Raw genomic sequence first — 24,929 nt, forward strand, 5'->3', positions numbered from 1 at the left:
CTTCGGTGGACAAATGGGGTCTTCCGGAAGTGGCCTCTTGACCTCAAGACACAACAATAAACTTCAGTTTATGGAGCCAGAACACAGGACCCCGATGCAGCCTTCATAGATGCATTGTCAGTGAAATGGAACTTCCATTTGGCATATCTCTTCCCTCCAATATCCATACTTCCTCAGGTGCTTCGACAGTTCAGACAGAGGGGGGGGCACAGTCCTGTTCATAGCTACAGCTTGGCCCAGGTCTTCAAAGACTCTCCATATACGTTCCTCTTCCTCTACGAGTAGACCTGTCTCAAGGTCCATGTCTACATCCGGACCTAGCCCGTCTGTCATTAACGACTTTGCTCTTGAGACCTCCCTCCTAATGGCTAAGGGTTTCTCCAACTCTGTGGTCCAGCCCATTCTCAGAGCACGTAAACCGGTCTCAGCCAGGATTTACCACAGAATATGGCATACATATTTTCAATGGTGTGCTTCAAGAAACTATGACCCGCGAGTCTTTAAGGTTTCTTGAATTCTCGCCTTCAGGCTGGACTGCATCTAGGTCTCTGCTTTGTCTGTCTGGTTTCAGCGCAGAATTGCTACTATACCGGATGTTCACACCATGCAAGGTGTTCTACGTATACAACCTCCCTTTGTCCCTCCTGTGGCTCCATAGGATTGGCCACTGGTGATCTTCAAGCACTTTAGGAATCGGTAGATGCCAAGTGGCTCACTGTGAAGACTGTTTCTTCTTGCTATAGCATCTGCCCGTAGTGTATTGGATTTAGGGGCGCTTTCATGTCGCTCCCAAGGACAGGGCTGCTCTTTCCCAAGGTGGTTTCTCGCTTCCACCTGAATGAGGAAATTGTGGTTCCGGAATTTCATTCACCACACCTCTCGGCGGGTGAGGCCTCGTTGGATGTGGTCCGTGCTCTGAAGATCTATGTGGACTGCACTACTTCCCTCAGGAAATCGGACTCCTTCTTTGTCTTATATGGGTTCCACAAGAAGGGTATGGCCAGCTAACTGACAGACTCTGGCCAGATGAATTCACATGACTATATCTCACAGGCTTACACGCAGACTGGCATTCCTGTGCCGGCTTCAGTATCTGCTCATTCTACTTGCTCTGTGGGTCCCTCATGAGCAGCCCGGCGTGGCGCCTCAGCTGAATAGCTATGCAAGGCGGCCACCTGGGCTTCTGACCACACCTTTCTTGAGTTTTATGCCTTTGATACATTTGCCTCTCAGGATGCTTCCTTCGGGCGTAGGGTTCTCCTATCCACTCAGGTGCGTTCCCGCCCTTGAACAATTGCTTTGGGACATCCCCAATGTTTCCCTGTGGGGCCCTATGGACCCTGAAGAAGAAAAGCAGTTATGGTAAAACTTACCTTCGTTAACTCTTTCTTCGAAGTTCATAGGGTCCACAGAGCACCCGTCCTGATGCTCCTAGCTTCTATAGGTTTTCTTCTGGTCACTTGTTTCCTTCTCTGTGCGAGTGTGTGATTCTTCTCTCCTATCCTGCTCCTGCCTTGGGCTTGTTAACAGTAAGTGCCCTCAGGCTGTGGGCGGGGTATAGGGAAAAGACCGGAGCATCCTGGGATTGAAAATCTTTGCTGTTTGTGTCCGGTCCTCCAGGTCCCACCTACACTCCAATGTCTCCTTGTGAACCCTATGGACTTCGAAGAAAGAGAGTTAATGAAGGTAAGTGTTACCATAACTCTCTAATTAGAAGGGTCAGAGTAGTATTAATTCAACTCCGGATATGTCCTCATCTGGCTTAAGATAAAGCCTACAGTGTCGATCAAATTTTGAGGCTTTAGAAAAAAAAAATCACCCAGAAGGGTGGCAAATCTGTTGCGTATTCCATCATTCATAGTTACAATTTTTTCAGTCTGTTAAGTTTAGCAAATGGACCGTTATTGTGGAATAACCTATGCTGATATATGTTGTGTGTAACGTCAGGGCCGTAACTAGGGGTGTGCTAGTGGTGCAGTCGCTCAGGGCGCAGAGCCCTGGGGGTGGCGCAGTTGCTTCCCCACAGCCCATGCTGCTGGCTAGCAGGATGCCTGGAATGGCAGCCAGTATAGCTGCTGCATTGCCACCTGGAGTGTCCTTTTTGGATGCTTTGGACATGACTTCACTATGCTGGTGGCCCCGTCCCTTCTGCATGACACCATGCGCTTAGGTGGCGGAGCCGGCAAAGGGCACAGTGCTGCACTGTAACGGTACTGTTTAAAGTGGTACACTGTGGAGGGAGTTCTCACTTTCAGTGAAGATATTTAATAGGTTTCTCCACATTTTTGCAACTGTATAGTTCTATTAATATATACTGTACAGCGTATCAAATTGTTTCATCTTAGATGTGGATATAGCCTGTGGCTTTTTTTTCTTTTTTTAATTATTGAAAATTAAGTTGTTCTCGGGGCGTGGCCTGGCAGCCATCAGGGACGGAAGTGTGGCTTAAGAGCTCCTGATAGCCCTTCTCTAAAACTGCCTACTGCTCAGGTTAAAGGCATCTTACTGCCAAATATTTACTTTCCCCTGCGTCTCTCACCCTGAGAGAGGCCAGCAGAGGTGTCTGCGGTGCCTGGGTGACCTTCCCTGCCTCCCCGAGAGCTGCGGCCTACCTTCCACCCTGCAGCCGGGACCTAGATTTCAGAGGCCCTCCGACTTCCATAGCTGCGCTGCCGCGAGTGTCCACCTGCTGCCTTCAAGCTCAGGGGCAGCAGACACATATCTAAAGGTACCCTGGGGACTTACCTAAGTTGTTGGGAGTTCCCCATATCAAGACCACAGTGTGGGGGACGCTGGGCTCCGGAGCCCCGGGACGACGCCATCTTGGTTTTTTTTTTCTGCAATATTCCCCATAGAAACAGAGCTTGTATGAGGTGTGAGCTCCCTCTGGTGGCCGAAAAGTATATTACATGGCACACTGATGCAGTTCTCTATGCCTGATGATTAAATTCTCTGTCCTGTCACCCTGATATCTCAATGGCCTAACACTTTTCTGAGTTAAGTGGAACATACATTCACGTGATACCCATTTTTATTCACTTTATTTTTTTTTATCGTGAGAGATTACGCTGGATTTTACTATGGGCCCGAAAAAAGTTAAAATCTCTAAATCTGTCTCAAAAATAGCCTTTTTCAAACCCTCTCCTCAAACTGTTAAAGCTATCGGGATGGAGACGTTGGCTCCCCAGAAAACTAAATTGACTACTCCATCTAATGCAAGTTCCTCCCCCACTCATACCGATTCTGCACCGAGTTCCCCTAAAGATTGTGACTCTCTCACAGTCGGCACCATGAAACTACTCCTCTCACAATTTAAAGTAGAGGTTGCTGCGGAATTTCGTGCCACTCTTCAAGCTTGTCAACAGTCAATTGACGACCTCGGTGATCGAACAAATAACCTTGAAAATAAAATGGAGGAGGTAGTCGGGTCACACAATGACCTCATAGTTCAGCATGAGTCTCTCCAAACTGAAATTACTGCTCTTCGGGAGAAAGTCGGAGATTTGGAGGACAGATCAAGACGCAACAATATTAAACTCCGAGGAGTTCCTGAAACTGTTCCCCATAGTGGTCTCCACGAATTTACGTTGAATTTATTTCGGAAGCTCCTGCCTGAAGCGCGATCAGATGACCTTCTTATTGATCGCATTCATCGACTTCCAAAAGCCAGAAGTGCTCCGGAGGGTGCATCTAGGGATGTATTAATGCGGATGCATTTCTTTCATATGAAGGAGGCATTATTGAAGGCAGCTAGACCTTCAGAGGAATCAGCAGCGGCTTTGAAAGGCCTCCAATTATTTGGTGATCTCTCTCAAGCAACATTGGCAAAGAGACGCTCCTTCTATCCAATTACTAGTGCCCTCAGGAGAGCTAATCTACTTTATCGATGGGGTTTTCCTACCAAACTCCTAGTGTCACGTGATGGTTCCACAGTCATAATTACAAACCTGGATGAAGGGTGGAAAACCCTATCTAGGTGGAACATTGCTGGAAATTCTTTTGATTCTTCATCCAATCAAAACCTGCAGAAAGACTGATCTATAGCGGGATTTCAAGCATAAGTACACATTATAATTTTCTTTCTGCTGTATGCTACTATATATAGCCTGAGAAAGTTTTGTGAGTATTTTGAATGTCTTAGTCTATTCAGAGTGGCAATAATGCATTTTCACTGTATTATTTTACTCGAATTCTAGTATATGTTTCATTTACAAGTAGGCCAGTTACTTATTTAAATTTTTGTATGTATCTTTGGATACGTTTTTTTTATATGTTACCAAGTTTTGTATGGCCATGTTCTCCTAGGGGGTTACACTTGGGTACTGTTTATTTACGGGTAATGTTTCCTGCCCCTTCCCCGTAAATTCGGGGGGGAGGCTGAAACTACGTGCTATCTTTTTCACATAATTGCATTGCCTGAGTGATCTCGTTTGTATGTAAAGATAGGGTTCTATGCTTGGTTTATTTATAGTGTTAATTAACTTTCGTTTATGGGTGACGGGGATAGGCTACTACCCCCCAATCACAAATTCCTAAGAGTCGTAGTTTTTTACACGACTCTTGTTGGCTCCAAGTGGGGTCGTTTATGTTCTCTTATACCCCTTCTAATGTCTGCTGTTTTTTTTTTCCTTTTTATTTTCCTTTTTATCTATGTTACCCTGTTATGTGTTTCTCTTTTCCCCAGCCAGATTTGCAATCCCAGGATTGTTATTTTGATGTTGGTCACTGCACAGTATTTTACACCTTGTCTGTATAGATATGGTTAATTTATTATCAATCAATGCGAAAGGATTGAACTCTCCCCAAAAAAGAAATTTAGCACTGCGGTATTTTTCTAAGGTTAAAGCCCACATTGTTGCGATTCAGGAGACGCATTTTCAGCAGTCTGCCCCTCCAAGATTTAATAACATCAGATTCCCTCATTGCTACACAGCTAATGGGCCTCAAAAGAAAGCAGGAGTAGCCATCCTTATTTCTCAACATTGCGCATTTACACTAACCTCAAAATATGCAGACCCACAGGGAAGGTATCTAATTCTAGTGGGATTACTAGATAATGTTGAGGTTACTATTGTCTCATGTTATGTTCCAAATACAGGGCAATTGGCCTTCTGTAGAAAATTCTGTTTGACTTTACAAAAACACTCTAAGGGAGCATTATTGCTCCTCGGAGACTTTAATATGGTCCTGGATCCAACCATGGATAGATCCCATTCAACAACTTCCCGTTCAAATAGACCACAGGAGTTTTCTAAGGGTTTCCAGCAGCTTTTAGTAGAGCACGGGTTGTTTGATGCCTGGAGAGCAAAACACCCTACAGTAAGAGATTATTCCTTTTATTCGAATGTCCATAGGACGTATTCCCGGATAGACTTGGCCCTATGTGATAGATGGACCTTATCATCTATTAGTAGTATCAATATTCTTCCCATGACTTGGTCAGACCACTCCCCCCTTTTTGTTAAATGGGATATAGGGAATAGGAGAGTAATCCCGGGCCCGTGGAGACTAGGTAATCACCTGTTGACTCAGCCGGAGGCTCATAAAGCAGTTCAGGAGGCTCTTTCTATTTTTCTTAGTACCAATAAGCCGGAAGAAACTTCCATATTTAACTTTTGGTGCTCATTGAAGGCAGTTATTAGAGGTTCAGCAATTCAAGTTGCGGCTCGGCTTAAGAGAGAATATAAACAACAGTATGAGAAAGCGGAAGTTGAGGCAGCGCAAATTGAAGAAGCTCATAAAGCAGACCCCTCTAATAAAATATTATATAAACAACTCCTCAATGCTCGAGAAAGGGTGAATGTCTTCTCACTTAGAGAAGTACAGCGTAATATTGCCAGATTAAATCAAAAGTTCTATGTATTTGGTAATCGAGCAAGTCGACTGTTGGCTAATAAATTACGTGGACGAAGGGCTAGGGGGCAGATACAGAGAATCTACAATCACCATGGGGCTAAAGTATCGGACCCTGTAGAGATAGCTAATGCTTTTGCAACCTATTATGCGCAACTTTATAACCTCAAAGTTGACCCCAATATTGCCCAACCAACGGCAGCCCTTATTGAGCAATTCTTGAGTGGGCTTTCTCTCCCGAAATTGTCTTCTGAGGCTTGTCTGTCCCTTAGCACTCCTTGGACTCTGGAGGAAATAGATGTAGCCATTAGCAAAATGCAATCAGATAAGGCTCCAGGTCCGGACGGCTATTCTGCCAACTTTTACAAAACATTTAAAGCTGAGCTGGCTCCGGTTTTGTTGTCTGTGTTCGGTGAAGCAACGGAATCTAAGCAATTCCCTGAAGAAATGCTGGAGGCACGTATAATTGCCATACCAAAACCCGGCAAAGACCCTAATGCTGTAGCTAATTACCGACCTATTGCTTTGCTGAACACAGATGTCAAGTTGTTTGCCAAAGTGATTGCTAGTCGCCTGTCTCGGCTGTTGCCGGTTCTCATTAAACCGGATCAGGTCGGATTTGTGATGCATAGGCAAGCCCCAGACAATACACGTAGAGTTCTCAATATTATAGAATATTATGACTACCGTAGGGAGCCTTTATTGATCCTATCGCTTGATGCCGAAAAGGCGTTTGACCGCCTGCACTGGGGTTATTTGATGAAGGTTTTACACAGTTTCGGTTTCCAGGGAGGTATTTTAGATTCCATTTCGGCCCTATATACTTGCCCTTCTGCGAAGGTATTTGTAAACGGTTGTCTATCTGACAAATTTGACATAACCAACGGCACACGTCAGGGGTGCCCACTTTCGCCACTCATCTTTGCGCTTGCCATTGAACCTCTGGCGGAGATGATCAGAACCCTCAAATCCATACATGGTCCCTTGCTCGGAGGTTTCTCCCATAAAATAAACTTATTCGCAGATGATATTTTACTGTGTTTACTCCACCCAGAAGAGTCCCTTCCAGCATTGCATGCCATTTTGGATCAATACGCAGCAGTGTCCTTTTACAAACTCAACACAGCAAAGACAGAAGCCCTCCCTCTTAACATCCCAACTGTAATTTTGGAGAAACTACAGGAGACGTATAGATATACATGGAAATCTAGGTCCCTCAAATATCTGGGGGTGCATTTAGCTAGAGACCATGATCTTATTGATTGTAATTTTGGGCCCCTCTTGAAAGCTTATGAAACTTTAACAAAAGAATGGATGCTACATGAGGTGTCCTGGCTAGGAAGGATTGCAGCTGCAAAAATGGTGCTGCTCCCGAAACTAATGTATTTATTTCGGACCATTACTAGACCCCTATCCAAATCCATATGTAACAAATTTTACCAAATACTAACTAAATATATTTGGAAGGGGAATCAACCCAGAATAGCGAGAAATACCCTCTCCCTCTCTAAGGAGACAGGCGGAGTGGCCTTCCCAGACTTGGAGAGATACCATTCAGCATGTATACTTAGCCAGGCAAGGGACTGGTTCATAATAGACTCTCCCAAACCCTGGGTAATTATTGAAAGGGAACTTATGCGCCCCTTTCCCCTTCCTGATCTATTCTGGCTGCCCTCTTCTGAAATCTCCTTCAGACCGGGATTCTGTAAAGCAGTTCAGACTACAATAGTATGTTGGCATACCTGTGTTTCCTTAGATGAAGAGATTTCCCTGCCTTCTCCTAATCTGTCTCTCCGATCAATAGCCAATTTGATCCCTGATATGCACTTAGGTTCCTGGGCGAAGGTGGGCCTCTCTTCTTTGGGGGATGTATTCGCGGGGGAGGATTTGGCTTCTTTTGTGTCCCTTCAAACGCAATTTGATTTAACGAGGCAGGACTTTCATAAATATTTACAGCTGAGACATTGGTTGCACAGTCACCTCCCTTCTCCACTTAAAAAACCTGCCTTCCCATCACTGCTGCTGACTCGCCTACGATCCTCTAATCACAAAGGTGGTATATCTTGCTGGTATCAGTATCAGATAATGTTAATGTTAAAAAAAAAAGGGAAACTTCCGTGTCGGCTTAAATGGGAGAGGGATCTGGCTGTGAACCTTTCTGATGAGGACTGGAATATTATTTTTCGTTCCAGTTTTACTATATCCAAATGTATCAACCATTCAGAAATGTATTACAAATTACTTCAGAGAGCATATTTTACTCCTGAAAGGCTGCATAAGATCTGGCCCTCTGTCTCGCAATATTGCTGGAGAGGTTGTGGTTTGGTGGGAGACATCTTTCATGTCTTTTGGTCCTGTCCTCTACTTCGCCCCTTGTGGAATGCAGTATTTTTTATGATTAGTAAAATAGTTGGTGTAACTATTCAGGCGGAGCCTCTAGTTGCCTTATTCCACTTCTATCCTGGGGAATTATCACGTGGCGAGAGATATATTATGGGTCATGTGCTGATTGCTACAAAAGCTACAATTGCTCAGGGGTGGAAGACAGCCTCTCTCCCCAACATCACAATCATAGAAAACAAGATCCATAAGCATTTTGTTTTTGAAACAACAGGTGAGAAATACTCCTCCTCCGTCAATTCCATCCATATGAAATGGTTTAAATGGGGAGAATATAGGGAAAAACAAGGCCATTCCACCATTTATAGTGTTCCGGTTGTTCCCGGTGTTCTCTGTTCACCTCACGCAGATCCGGGGCAGCTCCATTAACTGAATATTTAGTATTTTGTCTATATGTGTTGTGAAGTGTTTTATAAAACATTTTTCTTGTCCTAAAAAGTTTAAGTATCAATTATATGTACAAGGACCAAGATCGATTGATTTATATTGTGATATGCTATATGTCTGGCTTACCCCTTTTCCCTTCTTTTTCCTTCTGTATCCCCATTTCTTTGTATTAAACTTTCAATAAAAACTATTATGAAAAAAAAAAGAAAATTAAGTTGTTCTCTTAAATCCATTTTCTCCCCTTCCACAGACATGGCTCTTATGTACTACAAGAACTCCAAGAGTTGAGGCTAGCAAAAGATATTGACAGACAAGCCCGAGCTCTTTGGTATTTGGACATTCTGATTAAACTGAGCCAACTAAAGATTGTGAAACGGAAGGGTGAGCCTTAGTTTTAAGACATTTAAAATGTGGGGAGTCGGTCAGAATTATTTAGAAATGAGTGGATTCAACCATTAATATATAATTTAAAAACATTTTGAATACCTTGGTCCATAATGCATGGTATTTGGTAAGTCTCTACATCTTATTCCGCTTTGCAGGAAATGAAACACATTAAGAGCTTGCTCATTCAGAACTTCTGGTTCTCAATTTGCCAGCATGTCCTGGCAGGCCAATTAAAATTTGGCATTACAGGGCTTGCTGGAACCTGTAGTGCTAGTAAAAAAATTTTACCAAAATATCACAGCGACCCTTTGATTGTTTGGACAAGCCATAGAGCTTCAAGTGCTGGTACAACTTTTTGGGGTGGACGCTGGGGACACGCACTTTTTTTTTTTGTGTAAAAAAAAAAGCCGAGAACACTGCTGTATGCATCCAAGAAATTCATGCCTGTCAGATACAACTTATTTTTGGGTGTTTTATACTTTTAATGTTAAAAAATTGGGACAGTAATTTGTAAAAGGGAGTTTGGAGGCGATTTTGAGCTTTGTAAATTGGTGTGATGCAAAAGCTCCGGAAAACCCCAGAAAACCCATCAGTTTTGCAAACTCAGTGCTTAGTAAAATTGACCCTTAGGGTTTAACCTTTGTCTATTGTGGCTCCTTATGATCTCTTTATCTTGTGACTATACATGCCTTTTTAATGTGTTGTGTTCTCTTTGTAGATCTTATTGCTTTCGAATGTCCAAAGATTATAAGTGGCAACTTAATGAAAAACTTTACTGTCACCATCTTTAAAAATGACAGGTGAGATTATTCCTTTTCTTATACATAACATGATACTAATGAAGCAGATGCTTGCTCTTGTTTGTCCTGGGAATTCAATGAACTACTCTGTGTACAAAGCAATACTATACATTTGAATTCCTGTAGGACAGGCCTGGCCAACCTATGGCTCTCCAGATGTTGTTAAACTACAGCTCCCAGCATACCCTGTTACAGTTTTGCTATTATGGAATGCTAAAAGTGTGACAGGGCATGCTGGGGCTTGTAGTTTCACAACTGGAGAGCCACAGGTTGGCCAGGCCTGCTGTAAGTCATTATTAATGACTTTGGTCTTGCATATTTCTATGTCCCAAAACAAATATTTACACTCTTTAGGATGACTGATGAGATGATCACTATTGTTGTTTTGCCTTTGTATACTAAAGTGTTATAACTGCTGTTTACAGATGTCTCCTTACACATCTCTGCTGCAGTGGAGCCAAAAGGCCCATCTCCACGCACCAGCTACCTTGAGACTGCTAGCATTGGGTGTCTCTTTTGCCAAAAATATGTCTAAGTTGCAATACGACTAGGACGCACCAACAGACTCTGCTGAGTAATTTCATATGCGACACTTGTATATCTGTGTGCGACTGAGTTCCTGAATTTGTATACGAAGTGCTACAAAGTGGCGTCCGCAGATTTTTTCATTCCAAGTTCCGTTGTGGTTCATACACAGACTCTGTCACACAGATATACAAGTGTTGCATATCAAATTAATCAGCACAGTCTGCTTGTGCATCCAAGTGACATCGCATTGTGACTTGGACGCATTTTTGGCAGAGTTGCATGAGACCTGGAGTCTCACATTAGGCAAGTCGCGCTGTGTGGCGTATTAAGTCTAGACGTATAAGGACACATTTGTATATGCACATAGGTAAACCTAAATAGTAGTATACACCTCTTTGGCATCTTTCACATTTTATTTTCATATATCATGGAATCCAAATGAGTTGTTTAGGGCATTCTTAAAAATTTCAACACAAGAATAATCTAATGCAAAAAAAAATAAATACTTTAGCTGCAGGTGAGCTTGGATGAGTACAGCAATTATTAAATCATTCCACCAATTCTCAGTTGGTTTGAGTCCTGGACTTTGCAAACTAAGCAACTTGAGGATAAATTATTATTTTTTTTATTTTCCGTATCTTAGCCACTCCAGTGACTTTTATTATGTTTTGGGTTATTGCCCTGTGGGAATAGAAGCAATTTGCAGTTTATTTTTTGGCTGCAAATTGCATTTTTTTCTTTGCGTTTTCATAGTGTACTGTGTACAACTTCCTCCCCAGTGTATACTGCAATTTTCCGTACTTAAGGGCCTGATTCATTAAGGATTGCAATTACACACGCAGTCGCACTGCAATAGTGTGCAAATCCACTGCGATAGCTATGCCGTCGCAGCACAACATAAGGACGCCCACTTTACCTTGCAGAAATCCGTAATGTGTTAGCGACACTGCAAAACCATAGAGTACCATCGCAGCCTCATGCACGCTTAGGCATTGCTAACTTCATTGCACGCTATGACTGCTCAAACTGTGTACGGCATTGCAGTGGATAATTTATGCACACCCCTGCAACTGTGTTTTACCCCTCTTGGCACCACCCCCAAACGGCACTTCCTGTCAATCACTCTGCGACGGGTCTGCATGGTCACTGTCCCGATTGCAGTGGCTGGTTCGCACGCTGCAATGCATACGCATGTGCAGTACGCAACAATCGGTCGATTGCGTGCATGATCGCAGTTGCGATTGGTAATGAATCACACCCTCGGTGATGGTACATCTCACGTTGTACTCCATCTGCACCTGACTAAGGTACATGGAGGGGAGGCAGCAGCAGTTAGACTTAAAAATTTAATAGTCTGGAAAAGGCCCATAAATATGACTTTTCAGACGCATTTTTTACTCTGAATAAGGCCCAAAATGTGGCTGTCTATCCATTTTGTCCTCTCTTTTATTTTTCAAATCCCTAAAGTAAAACTGCATCATTATATAAATATATTCCCATGACTATGATCCAAAGCAATGTTTCTACTTCAGGGTCCATAGGGGGTCCACAGGGTTGACCTTGGGGTATAGCTGGATCTGGATCCACGGGCACCACGCAGTTAAAGCTTTGCTGCTCCCAGGGTGCACTTGGGTCCGTCCTCCTCTATACCCCGCCCCCGGCCACAGGCACCTCAGTTTTAGTTGGTGCCCGGCCGGAGTCGGGTCACCCTGTCGCAGTGGGGCTGCAGGAGCAGCCCCTAAGCTTTATTTTAAAAGAGAATTTTTTTATTTTTTTCTACTTTTTTTACACTTTTAGAGCGGCAGCATCAGACTGTCCTTTAGGACGTCCACGCTGCCGCTCCTTCTCCCCGCTGGCGCCGCAACGCCAGTACAGCTCTGGGGATCGCGGCGGGACCCCAGAGCCTGTACTAGCCGGGCTCTGGGGACTCCCTTGGCTGCTGCCGGACGCGACGGGGATCAGGTAAGCCGCGTGTCGCCGCGTATACTTTATATGCAGTCAGAAGCCTCCGGTCTCCAGGGTCAGACCGGAGGCGCTAGCGGCGGTGGCGGGCTCCCCCTCAATTGAGGAATACCCCGCGTGTCCGCTAGACCACCAGGGTAACAGGCTGGTAGCGGGACCGGCAACCCGGGGGTTAATTGCTAGCCAGGGGAGGCAGCCTTCCCTGTCTAGCGGCTCCTCCCCTCAGCTCAGCGCGCCTTTCAACAAGCAGTCTGGCGTCGCTGAGCTGCTCTTATCTTACGGCCACTCCTCCTCTGAGGTCTCCGGCGGCCATCTTTACTGGCAGGCATCGCAGACTCCCAGGCGGTATCAAGTGGACCGGTCCCCCTGTGTACCTCTCCCCTGCTAAAGGACAGTGTACACAGCGCTATAGCCCTCCCAGACACTGAATCTGGGCGGTTGATTGTAGCGGAAGGTGCAGTGAGTACTAACTTTTCTGCATTGTATGTGACTATTGCTAGTGCTGCCTGTCTGTGACTTATTCTCCTTACTGTCAGCTTATAACTATCCCTTTCCTTCTCCTACGGCCCGGCAGGTGTGTGGAGGAAGGGCGTTTTCTGAGACCCTCACTTATATAAAACACGTATTTGTGGGGTCAGTCACATACTGTTGTGTGCTACACAGTACCATATCTGGGCTGTTGTGTCACATACTGGTGAGTGCGCGGGTGTTAAAACCGTAATTCCTCTGGTGATACGTATTTCTTGTGAGTTACGGTATCATGTCTGATGAGGAGACTGAGCGCTCTGTGGCTCCTGTGCTATTTTCCTGCAGACGCTGTGCTGCTGGAGTTGATGGGGAGGACTTATCTCAGGATGGTCTGTGCGGGCGGTGCCAGCTGGTACCGGGCCCCTCCAACCCCCCTGTATCACAGGACCCTCCTTGGGCGATGTTTTCAAAGGTGCTGGCGTCTATTGCGGACCGGTTATCGGTCCCATCAGCGGTCCCTTCTAGGGCGTTGCCGCAGCCCACCATCCCCCATTTCCCGGGTGTTCCACAAATGTTGCGGTCTCCCCCCGGGGCCCCAGACTGTGGGTCCTTACTCGGGACTGCCTGTGTATGTGCAGTCTTCCCCAGGGACGCGTCAGTCTGTAGTGCCTTTGCAGAGTTTTGCTCCGACGGCTCCTCCGCCTTGGGTGGATGTTCTCTCCAGCTCCGTACAGAGTCTGGCGGCTTCATCCTCGGCGTTTCAGTCCATGTTGCAAGGTGATGTGCCACCAAGGGCGTCTAAACGTCCGGTTGTGAGTTCACTAGCTGCGCAGTTGTCGGACTCGGAAGTGTCCTCAGATGATGGAGAAATCCATGAGGACTCTGACTCTGATGCCATGGGGCAGGAGGTGGAAGCTAAGTCCTCCATTAATGTTCCAGCCTTAGTTAGGGCGGTGCGGGCTATCCTACATGTTGAGGATGATGCGCCGGCTCCTAGGTCGAAGTTTCCTAATTTTAAAAAGGCCAAGGTGACTTCAACTGTGTTCCCCCTGTCTGATCAATTATCGGATCATATGGCGGCGGCCTGGCAATCACCCAGTAAGAGGTTCCATCCACAGAAGAGGTTGGCGGCGAACTATCCTTTTCCTGAAGCTCATTGCAGGAAATGGGAGACTCCGCCGGCGGTGGATTCCCACGTTACCCGCTTGATCAAAAGCGCGACGCTGCCATTGCCGTCTATCTCCTCTTTGAAGGATCCCACGGACAGGAAGGTGGGAACTTTTTTAAAGTCCATTTATTCTCTTTCCGGGGCGGTGGCTCGCCCGTCCATGGCTATCTCCTGGGTGGCTAAAGCCATTGAGGCATGGGCCAATGCCTTGGAGGATACCTTTCCTGATGAGGCTCCGGATATCCAGAGAGCGTTAGTGGGACAGATGCGGGATGCAGCTTCCTATATTGGGGAAGCGTCTTTGGATGCCAGCCTGCTCACTTCTAGGGTGTCGGCTGCAGCGGTGTCTGCTCGACGCTCCCTGTGGCTGAGGTCCTGGAGGGCTGATGCAGATTCAAAAAAGGGTCTGGAGGCCTTGCCTTTTAATGGTGATTTACTATTTGGTCCGGATTTGGACAAAATAGTGGATACTTTGGCTAAGTCCAAGTCGGCTTTCCTCCCTTTGGCCTCTGCGCCATATAAGTGAGGAGCTCTGCCTTTCGGTCCTTTCGGGTTCAGGGTAAGGCCAAGGGCCAGTCCTTTCCGAGACATTCGGCGACCAAGGCCGCACCCAAGCCCAAGAAGCAAGCATGGAGTGCTCGGCGCCCTTCTTCCAAGCAGGAGGATAAGCCTGCTGCCTGATGGGACGGGCCTCTCTCTGGGGGACCCCAGAGTGGGAGGCCGACTTCTCCAATTCGCCCAGTGTTGGCACAATACCACCACGGATGCCTGGGTTCGAGAAGTAGTCTCTCAGGGGTACGCCCTGTCTTTTCGGTTCAGGCCGCCCCACCAGTTTTTCTGTACGAGTCCTTCTCTGGACAAGACCAAAGCTGGTCAGATTCAGGTAGCTATAGAATCCTTGCTACAAGCAGGGGTCATTGTTACCGTTCCGCAGTCTCAGCGCGGGACGGGGTACTATTCTACTCTGTTTCTGGTACAGAAACACAATGGTTCTCATCGCCCTATCCTGAATTTGAAGTCTCTGAACAGATACCTCAGAGTTCCCAGGTTCAGGATGGAAACGTTACGTTCCATCATTCTGGCGATGGAACCCGGGGATTATATGGTCTCCCTCGATATCCAGGACGCCTATCTCCATGTGCCCATAGCACCGGCACATCAGCGGTATCTGAGGTTTGCTATCCTGAACCATCACTACCAATTTCGGGCGTTGCCTTTCGGCCTTTCCACGGCTCCGTGGGTGTTCACCAAGGTGATGGCAGTTATGGCTGCCCACCTTCGGGGTCAGGGTCTACGTCTGTTGCCGTACCTGGACGATCTTCTGCTGCTGGCGAGCTCCCCGGAGGTGCTTCTTCGACATCTCCACCTGACCATTGCTTGTCTTCAAGCACACGGGTGGTTGATAAACTGGAAGAAGTCCTCCCTGATTCCATCACAGCGGATGGTTCATTTGGGAGCCCTGCTGGATTCTCGTCAGCAACAGATTTTCCTGACTCCGGAGAAGGTCTCCTCCCTGCAGCTGCGGATACACAGTTGCCTGAGCAGTTGCCGCCTGTCGGTCCATTCAGCTATGAGAGTTCTGGGGTTCATGGTGTCGACATTCGACATGGTGGAATTTGCCCAGTTCCATTCCCGGCCCCTGCAGGGGCTGATTCTATCGGAATGGAACGGGTTACCTCACCGGATCCGCTCTCAGATGCTGGTGTTGTCTCCGGAGGTTCGGCAGTCTTTGGCTTGGTGGCTTCAGACGGCGCATCTGGTCGAGGGGCGCCCCTTTTGGATCCCGGACTGGGTCCTGCTCACGACGGATGCCAGTCTCCGGGGTTGGGGGGCAGTGACCGGCTCATTATCGCTTCAGGGTCGTTGGTCCGCGGAAGAAGCACTTCTCCCCATCAACATCCTGGAACTGCGGGCTGTGTACAGGGCCCTGCAGTCGTCCGGCCCCGCTCTTCACGGAAGGGCGGTTCAGATGCAGCCCGACAACGCCACCACGGTGGCGTACATCAACCACCAAGGGGGAACTCGCAGCCGGGCAGCAATGTCGGAGGTGTCTCACATTCTTGCTTGGGCGGAGTGTCACGTTCCAGCGATCTCGGCAGTCTTCATTCCCGGAGTCCTCAATTGGAAGGCGGACTTCCTCAGCCGTCACGACGTGCATCCCGGGGAATGGTCGCTTCACCCAGAGGTGTTTCAGCTACTCATGGACAGGTGGGGGCTGCCGGAGCTGGACTTGATGGCCTCCCGTCACAATCACAAGTTGCCCGTTTACGGGTCAAGGACAAGAGACGCAGGCGCCTGTCTGGTAGACGCTCTGTCGGTGAAATGGACGTTTCACCTGGCGTATCTGTTTCCTCCGATATCCCTGCTTCCTCGAGTTCTGCGGAAATTCAAGCAGGACGGCGGCACGCTCGTGCTGGTGGCTCCGGCGTGGCCCAGACGTCCTTGGTACTCCGATCTGAGGTGCCTCTCCATCGACGCTCCGTACCTTCTTCCTCAGCGTCGGGACCTAATGTCTCAAGGGCCCTGCCTTTACCCGGGTCTGGGTCGGCTGTCTTTGACGGCGTGGCTCTTGAGACAGCCGTCTTGAGGTCTAGGGGTTTCTCCAGTTCGGTCATTGGTACCATGCTTAGGGCACGCAAGCCTGCTTCCGCGCGGATTTACCACAGGGTGTGGCGCACTTATTTTCAGTGGTGTGAATCCAGAAACTATGATCCGCAGGTGTTCCGGGTTTCCAGAATCTTGGAGTTTCTTCAATCGGGTTTGGACCTCGGCTTACACCTGGCCTCTCTGAAGGTTCATGTGTCTGCTTTGTCCGTGTGGTTTCAGCGACGGATTGCTACACTGCCAGATGTTCACACCTTTTTCCAAGGTGTTCTCAGGATCCAGCCTCCCTTCGTGCCTCCGGTGGCTCCGTGGGACTTGGCGGTGGTACTGCGAGTCTTGCAGGGTCCTCCTTTTGAGCCGCTTGAGTCGGTGGAGCTTAAGTGGCTGACGTTTAAGACCATTTTTCTCCTGGCAATTGCTTCTGCCAGGAGGGTTTCAGAATTGGGGGCGCTTTCCTGTCGCCCCCCTTTTCTGATTTTTCACCAGGACAGGGCGGTGCTCCGCACTCGTCCTGAGTTTTTGCCCAAAGTGGTCTCAAAGTTCCACATTAATCAGGAACTTGTTGTGCCAGCTTTTCAGTCACCTTATCTTTCCGCTGGTGAGGCTTCCTTAGATGTAGTCCAGGCACTTAGAATCTACGTGGACCGGACTGCTTCGGTTAGGAAGTCGGATTCTTTGTTTGTCCTCTTCGGTTTTCACAAGAGGGGTTGGCCTGCCAACAAGCAAACGTTAGCCCGTTGGCTTCGTTCAGTTATTTTTGAGGCTTATGCACAGGAGGGTTTACCTGTGCCAGCCTCTGTTAAGGCTCATTCCACTCGTTCTGTGGGTCCCTCTTGGGCTGCTAGACGTGGCGCCTCCGCTGTTCAGCTGTGTAAGGCGGCTACTTGGTCTTCAATTCAGACGTTTTTGAGGTTTTCTGCGTTTGACACCTTCGCCTCTCAGGATGCATCCTTTGGGCGCCGGGTACTCCTTTCAGCACAGGAGCGTCCCCGCCCTTAGTTGAACTGCTTTGGGACATCCCCAAGGTCAACCCTGTGGACCCCCTATGGACCCTGAAGTAGAAAACAAGAGATATGGTAAGAACTTACCTTTGTTATCTCTGTTTCTACGAAGTCCATAGGGTCCACAGGGCGCCCGCCCTGACGCACCTGGCTTCAAATGGGCTGTGTGGCTGGTCACCGGTTTTCCGTCTCCCATTTCTGTGAGTATGGTTTCTTGTGTGTTCCAGTCTTCCTTCTCTCTGTTTAGTCTCCTCCTCCGGCCTTAGCTGCTTACCAACTGAGGTGCCTGTGGCTGGGGGCGGGGTATAGAGGAGGACGGACCCAAGTGCATCCTGGGAGCAGCAAAGCTTTAACTGCGTGGTGCCCGTGGATCCAGATCCAGCTATACCCCAAGGTCAACCCTGTGGACCCTATGGACTTCGTAGAAACAGAGATAACAAAGGTAAGTTCTTACCATATCTCTTGTTTTCCCAACCAGGGCCCTCCTTTAGCACAGGTGACACAATTAGCACCTCAGTCATTGTGATGTAACCATATGTGCACCAGCATGGATATCACTAAAACCTAGACTGTTAGTGTGCCTTGGGCACCGAGGTTGGGAAACACTGCTCCAGAGTAAGGATGTTTGGGGTGTGTTGCTTTGCTCCAAGCGTAGCGCCTAATGTGGAGACCAAATTTTCCAATCATGGCTTCATAAGAGAGCACCATAGAATATTCCTCCCTTCTGTACAGAATGGTGCATCTGAGTGCTTACTCCCAATCTATAGACAAGTTTTCTCATGAAAGATAGCACACTGTGCTACTGTGGGGGGTGAATGAGGGTGAGGATTTGTATAATGCAGCCAGCTCAGAGGGATGTTCCGAAGTCTCTCTATTATTACATCAGATATCTGTGGCTGTCATGGTAGTTGCATGACACTGCATATCTATAAACTTTAGAAGCCTGAAGGTACAAACCAAAGAAAAATGGTCCTTACAGCTATATTTCTTCCTACCAAGTGATTTGTTAAAAAAAAAAAAAAAAAGAATTCATGGTATTGTTCCTTACATTGTACAGTTTGCGCCACGGTTTATTTACATGTATGTTATGAAGAAGCAGGACTAGCTCTGTAATTACTTATTGCCTGCTTTTTTGTAATAAGGAAAGATCTTCTGTTTTTTTCCATTACAGATTTTCTGTTCATCAGTTTCAAGAAATCCTTTTGCTTCCATGATATAAGATGTGAAATGCCTTAGGGGATGAATAAATTTTTTATATTGTGGCTGTGCACTCAATAATCTGACTTTGGAATTCATGCAGTAGAATGTGGCTTCACTTTACTAGTCTTTGCTGCAATGATCTGATGTCCTTTTCTGCTGCTAGATTTGGGTTTCAAACATTTCACTGTCTTACATGTGAGGTGCCTGTCTATGTAAATACGTTTGCCTGAGGGCAGCAGACTGCTTATTAATTGCCCATCTTTCTGTATGCTTCTACGTCTACGCGCAAATTCATATAAGCGCTCCTCATCTTTTATTATTGTGAATGAATCTTCTGCTTGGTCCATGACAATTTGTGTACAACTTCACTAGTACTTGTCATTTTTTGAATGTGGATTATTCTGTCCTTGGCTGTCTAACAGCATAACCGCTTGTTTTCTTTTTGTCCTTTTAGGATACATAATTCAATATCTGGGACAATGAAATCTAAAATTGTGGCTTATGTGATAGCCCTGGCCTTACATATATCTGATTTTCAGGTAGATCTGTCATTTTTACAGAGAGACTTGAAGCTCACAGAAAACAGGCAAGTGTGTCACTTATCCACAGTGTTTGTATGTTATGCAGTCTGTAATCATTGTACAGTATATCCCATATGTTATGCAGTCTGTAATCATTGTACAGTATATCCCAACAGAACTCAAAGCATGTTATGCTATTGCAATGTAATCACTAGAGTTTTCTGGAGTGAAAGCAAATCCAGGCCAAAACACTTTTTATAATAATCTTAATTTAATCTCTTGTCCGTGCCCAAGCAACACCTTTTATAAATCCAGTGATATGATTACATAATGTAATTTCATAGAGCAATTATATTCAATGCAGCGCTTGGGTTGAACACAGGACAGTGGAAATAATGTTCCACCTCATTACATACCTCAATACATAACTACATACATTGATCTTCATATATTAGCTAACTACAGACCTCTACAATGTACGTCTCTGAATCCTATAGCTAAAATAACATCACTAAGAGCGAATAAATACACTAGTGCAAATAAGTAAACATGTAATAAAATGTACTAAAATAACAATAGTAGGTGTGTAGTAGGTTGTAAAGTTAGAGAATATCCTAGTGAGTGTGTCCAGTCTAAAAACAATGGAAAGATGCGATGATACAAAAGCTCATTAGTTTGAAATATATACTAACATAATTTTAAAACGGTGAGCAGGCAAACCAGTGCTGATATATATGCGAATAGCGTGGAGGAGGTATAGAGCTGCTAGCAATTTATAAATGTTATGTTTTAGAGGGATGTAGTTATGGTGCCGGTCTCAATACCGACATCCGAATCCCGACAAGGGATTTAAGATAGGCACCGAAATGCCGACGCCTATCTTAATCCTGACGCCGGAACACCGAAGGATGCCGGACCGAACAAGGTAAGTCCGGGTGCCCTTAGTGTTGGTCGCGGGGATGGTTAGATTAGGGAGCATAGCGGGGTTAGGTTTTGAAGGGGGAGGTTAGGGTTAGGCACCCCCCGGGAGGGTTGGGTTTAGGGTGCGGTAAGGGAGGGTTAGGGTCAGGCACCCCCGAGGGGAGGTTAGGCATTAGGGGGGGAGGTTAGGGTTAGGCATAGCTAAGGAGGGGTTAGGGGGGATAGGGGTAGGGATAGAGTACTTACCTGCCCTGTCGGGATCTTCTCCCTTCGGGCTGCCGGCGTCGGGATATGAACCGGTGGCTATATAGCCCCGGGACTTCATACCAATTTAGTTTTAGTAAATATAGCAGTAGTTAGCCTAGGAACTTGGCAGTGCCTTCTAGCTACCCATGTTCTCTGGCCTCCTGTGGCTAAAAACTTAAATACTTTGTATGCAGCAGTGATTTTGATGCTTGAGCTCTTTAAACACCTTCTAACTAGTTGTATATACACTGATGCTGAGGTATGTTCAGGTGATATGAAGTACAGATTTAGAAGAGCACATTGTGGTACTGTGCAATATAGTGGGAACCCCAGTTCATACTGCTAAGGGCAGTCTTCAGGAAAGTACACCTAATGCTACTCTGAATGCTTCCAATGAATTGCCAGGGGCTGCTGTTACTGTATAGTGCTATGACCTACAACTGTGGCCAAAAGTATTGAGAATGACACAAGTATTGGTTTTCACAAAGTTGCTGCTTCAGTGTTTTTATACCTTTTTGTCAGATGTTACTATGGTATACTGAAGTAACATTACAAGCATTTCATAGGTGTCAAAGGCTTTTATTGACAATTACATTAAGTTTATGCAAAGAGTCAGTATTTGCAGTGTTGACCCTTCTTTTTCAAGACCTCTGCAATTCGCCCCGGCATGCTGTTAATCAACTTCTGGGCCACATACTGACTGATGGCCGCCCCTGGGGAGTTTCCTGGCCATGGAACCAAAATTTTGATGGCCACTCTGTAGTTTTAAAATCTTGTTGCTCTGATGCCCTTCAGGATCTACTAACGTATTAAAAATGCAGAAAAGTGTGGAAATAGAGTGATGCAGTTAGCTTATAGACATCAGAATGTTGACATGCACAAGGGGGGCAGCGGTATGTTGAACCCACCATACCTCTAATGCGATGTAAAGCATCGTAACAGTCTCCGCTTTAGAATTTTAAATGCTGTATGATGCTTTACGTCACATTGTATTACTACCATGTCTGTTTGCCAGGGTCAACATATGGCTGTCCTCCTTGTGCTTATCAATGAGCTATACCCATTCTGAAATAAATCTAAAAAGTCCATCCTCTCTTAGCACAACTCTGCTAGTGCCAGGTGTCTCTTTAGCCCAAAAATGCAACTAAGACACAATCACGAGACTGCAGTGATTAATGTGATATGTAACACTTGTACGTATGAGTCAATTATACAAAGTGCTACAGTCCATCTGCTGTGTTTTTTCTCTCCACATTACGGTCCATTGTGCCTTTTATACAGATGCAGTTGCACAGGAGATATACAAGTGTTTCATATCAAATTAATCAATGCATTTTTGTGTTGCATTGCGACTAGACGCATTTTTGTGCATATTGAGGCTAGATGTATGAAGACACATCCTCTATGTATATATGTGTATCTATCAAATAAAAGCATGGGGATTTTGATCAAAGCATATAAGCTTTGCAGCCCAATGTCAAACCCCACATGTGCACTAGCATATATGTACACACACTATTACATTGCTCTCAGGTAAAGACTGTAACATCTATACAGGGGCTGGCTGTGAGCAACTAAGTCCTATGTAGCCTTAAGTGAACGCAGCCACTAGGTACAATTTTGAAACAAAAAAGAAAATATATAAATTGATGCATCAAATGCGTTCATTGTTTGTTTTTTTTAAAGCACATTTATACTGTCATTGCAATAATGCCACCAATGTAAAACAAATTATATGTGTATTGTGTTATCAGGATTCTTGAAATAGCTAAAGCGATGGGGCTGAAGATCAGCAAAAAAATGATGTTCTCTGACATGACTGTGGATGAGGGTCACAAAATTGGTATATTAACACTCCCTCTGATATCGTACAAGCCAACAGGAGGGATAAAAAGAAAGAAAATGTGAATTAAACGGCAATAACACTTAGTTGCAATGCCAGGCTGCAGAAAGGTTGGATCACTGACAAGGACTGTTCATTTATAGAATTATTGTTACTCAGCTGAACTCTGAGGTGTGTTGCTGACACTGACTGTAACAAACATTTTTACTTTTGTTTCAATAAAAAAATATAAATATTGCTACTCTAGATAGAATATATGATACATCTATATTCCTTATTACATTTCCACACATGGTGTTTATTTCCGGTAACTTACCTTAAGCCAGTGGTTCCCAAACTTTCTTGAATCACGGTGCCCTAGAGTATCAGCATTTATGTCACGGCGCCCCTAGGACAAAAGGTTCTCATTGAGAAATTCAGAAAAACATTAAGTAAATTGTGCTTACCTATCATCCTTAGGTTCAGTTGTGTGATGGTTGGACAGGGATGTGCTTCTTTCTGACTACATTTTATGGTTTTGCCTCTTACATTGACCATAAATAATTGGATTTGATGCTGGACCACCAAACAGAGGCACCCAGTTTAGGAACCACTGCCTTAACCAAAACATTATCACAGGAGTACTTTGTTTGACATTTTTATTTAATTATTATAGAATCTGCTCATTCTAGAGTTGCAAACAAAACATTGAAATATTTATTTATTTCCAGAGCCCTAGATTTACAATCCTTTTTCCATTGATACAAATTAGTTTCTTTTGTTTTATCTAAATCTATTAGTATAGCTTTAGAGTAAAATGTAGAGGGGATGTATCTGCATATTTACATTTCCATGTCTTTACTAGTCTGCCTTATGCATGTACCTGGAGCAAATATGTGACGGTCATCATCATCCACTTGACAACTTGTACCCGGTTTATGTAGTTGCAAAATTTCTATCTCATAACAAACATTTTAAGTTCCATGTTGCTCAAGACTCATCTCAAATGAAGATGCTAAGCTTTGGTCTCCACAAACTTACCTACTGCACTGCCTAATCTGCCTCTCCCAAGTGCAATATGCACATAGCTGTAAGTATTTACATAGCATGTGTCAGTGTGTTGTGCTAAGGTGTATCTTTACTTTACGCAAAGGCATTTATGCATCAATCAGAACCTGGTTCTTTCAATTTCCTGACCAGTGAATGAGTGCTATACTGATGCAAACCCATTGCTCTATAATTAAGAGGGGTTTCCATAGTCAATGATTCAATGTACCTGCTAAAATAGTACAAGCTTTATCGTCCCATCATTCGTAAGTCAGATGGGGGAGGGATATGACTTTACTGATCTATAAAATACATTGATAACATGGAGTAGGAGTACTATATTTTAGCTGGTAAGTCCTAAAATCGCAAGACCACCAAAGTCCCCTTCACAAAAACCTATAAAAGTCATAAAATGCAGTTTTAATTTGAATCCACAGTGAAATGTAAAACTGCGTGTATAACCTATGTAAATTGCACCAGTATACACAGTAGCGACCTGCCTGAGGAACAAGTAGGAAGGGATTTATGCAGTTTGATATATAGGCCCTGAAGATCTAGGTCACATGCACCAGAGATATCCATGGATAATTAGAAGTACATATTAGTGATCAAATAATCAATCCCCTCAGTCTCTGTGGAGAGTTCTATAAGAAAGCTGAACTGAAGTGTCTGATGCGTTTAATAAGGTGAGTGTAGGCTAGCCTCTCTAGAAGCATGAAGGAGACAGGCTGCTCAGAGGAGGGGACAGTCACTTGTGAGAGTGTCTAGGTCAGCATTTTGTCTTTTTCAGAACAGGAGTAATCACTGCATACTTGAATGATGGAAAGACACCAATAGGGAGAGTGTGATGACTGATTTAGGTTGGGATAAGCACAGAAGAGAACTCAACTGATTTTTGTGAGGTATAGGATCAAGTAGAGAGGTAGGAAGATAAAGAGTAGATACTTTATTTCTGGGATCAAATGAAAAGAAGGTTCAAGAGGGTTCAGGAAAAGAATTGATCCAGTTTCTAGCTGAGGAAGAGGAGACCATTTCTTGTCGATTATTATAAATGTTGTCCTTGAAGTAGGCATGATGGGATGTGTAGTTCCACAGCAGTTGGAGGGCTGCAATATGAATACCCCAGCTGTGGAGTGATCACCCTGTTTACCTTCTTCTCAGCTGCCCACTGTAATTACCTACAACTTTCTTCTTTCCACAGTACTTTGTAGTGGGGAATTACTATCCAGAATTATTATACAGTCAGTACGCATACACCTTAGAAATAACCATAACTCTCCGGGCTACTCCCTTCTACTGTAAAATCAAAACCCCTTCCTGACCATTAATAACACATTCAAAAATAATTTTACTTTTCTTCAATATCAATACTTTCTAATCTCCCTTCAAAACAAAGGTTTCCTTTACTATCCCCTGCCAGCCTTTCAGGGAATTTCCTTATATCTGTCATATATAGTGGTGAATTTGGAGAGTGAAGCAACCCAAAACCTTTACGATGAACTGGGAATGTGATCTAGGTATTACCCTAAAACTCAGACAATAGGTGAAGATTTTCTCTTGACCCACAAGAGCTTAAACCGTAACAGAAAGGTAATATATGTTTAGAAGGGTGGT

At 45.2% G+C, this 24,929-nt stretch overlaps 1 protein-coding gene across 1 annotated transcript in view; it reads left to right on the forward strand.

The window, feature by feature from the left end:
- POLR1E (RNA polymerase I subunit E) overlaps positions 1 to 22,546 on the forward strand; it is a 59,377-nt gene extending 36,831 nt beyond the window's left edge. The window contains exons 9-12 of the mRNA XM_088460102.1: positions 8,891 to 9,021; positions 9,746 to 9,827; positions 19,213 to 19,344; positions 22,201 to 22,546. Coding sequence (XP_088316228.1) covers positions 8,891 to 9,021; positions 9,746 to 9,827; positions 19,213 to 19,344; positions 22,201 to 22,354 — 499 coding nt within the window. The 3' untranslated portion in view covers positions 22,355 to 22,546. The remainder of the gene's footprint in view (positions 1 to 8,890; positions 9,022 to 9,745; positions 9,828 to 19,212; positions 19,345 to 22,200) is intronic.
- The last annotated feature ends 2,383 nt before the right edge of the window (positions 22,547 to 24,929 follow it).

The sequence above is a fragment of the Taudactylus pleione genome, unplaced genomic scaffold (assembly GCF_031769625.1).
Source record: "Taudactylus pleione unplaced genomic scaffold, aTauple2 ptg000967l, whole genome shotgun sequence".
NCBI classification, from domain to species: Eukaryota; Metazoa; Chordata; class Amphibia; order Anura; family Myobatrachidae; genus Taudactylus; species Taudactylus pleione.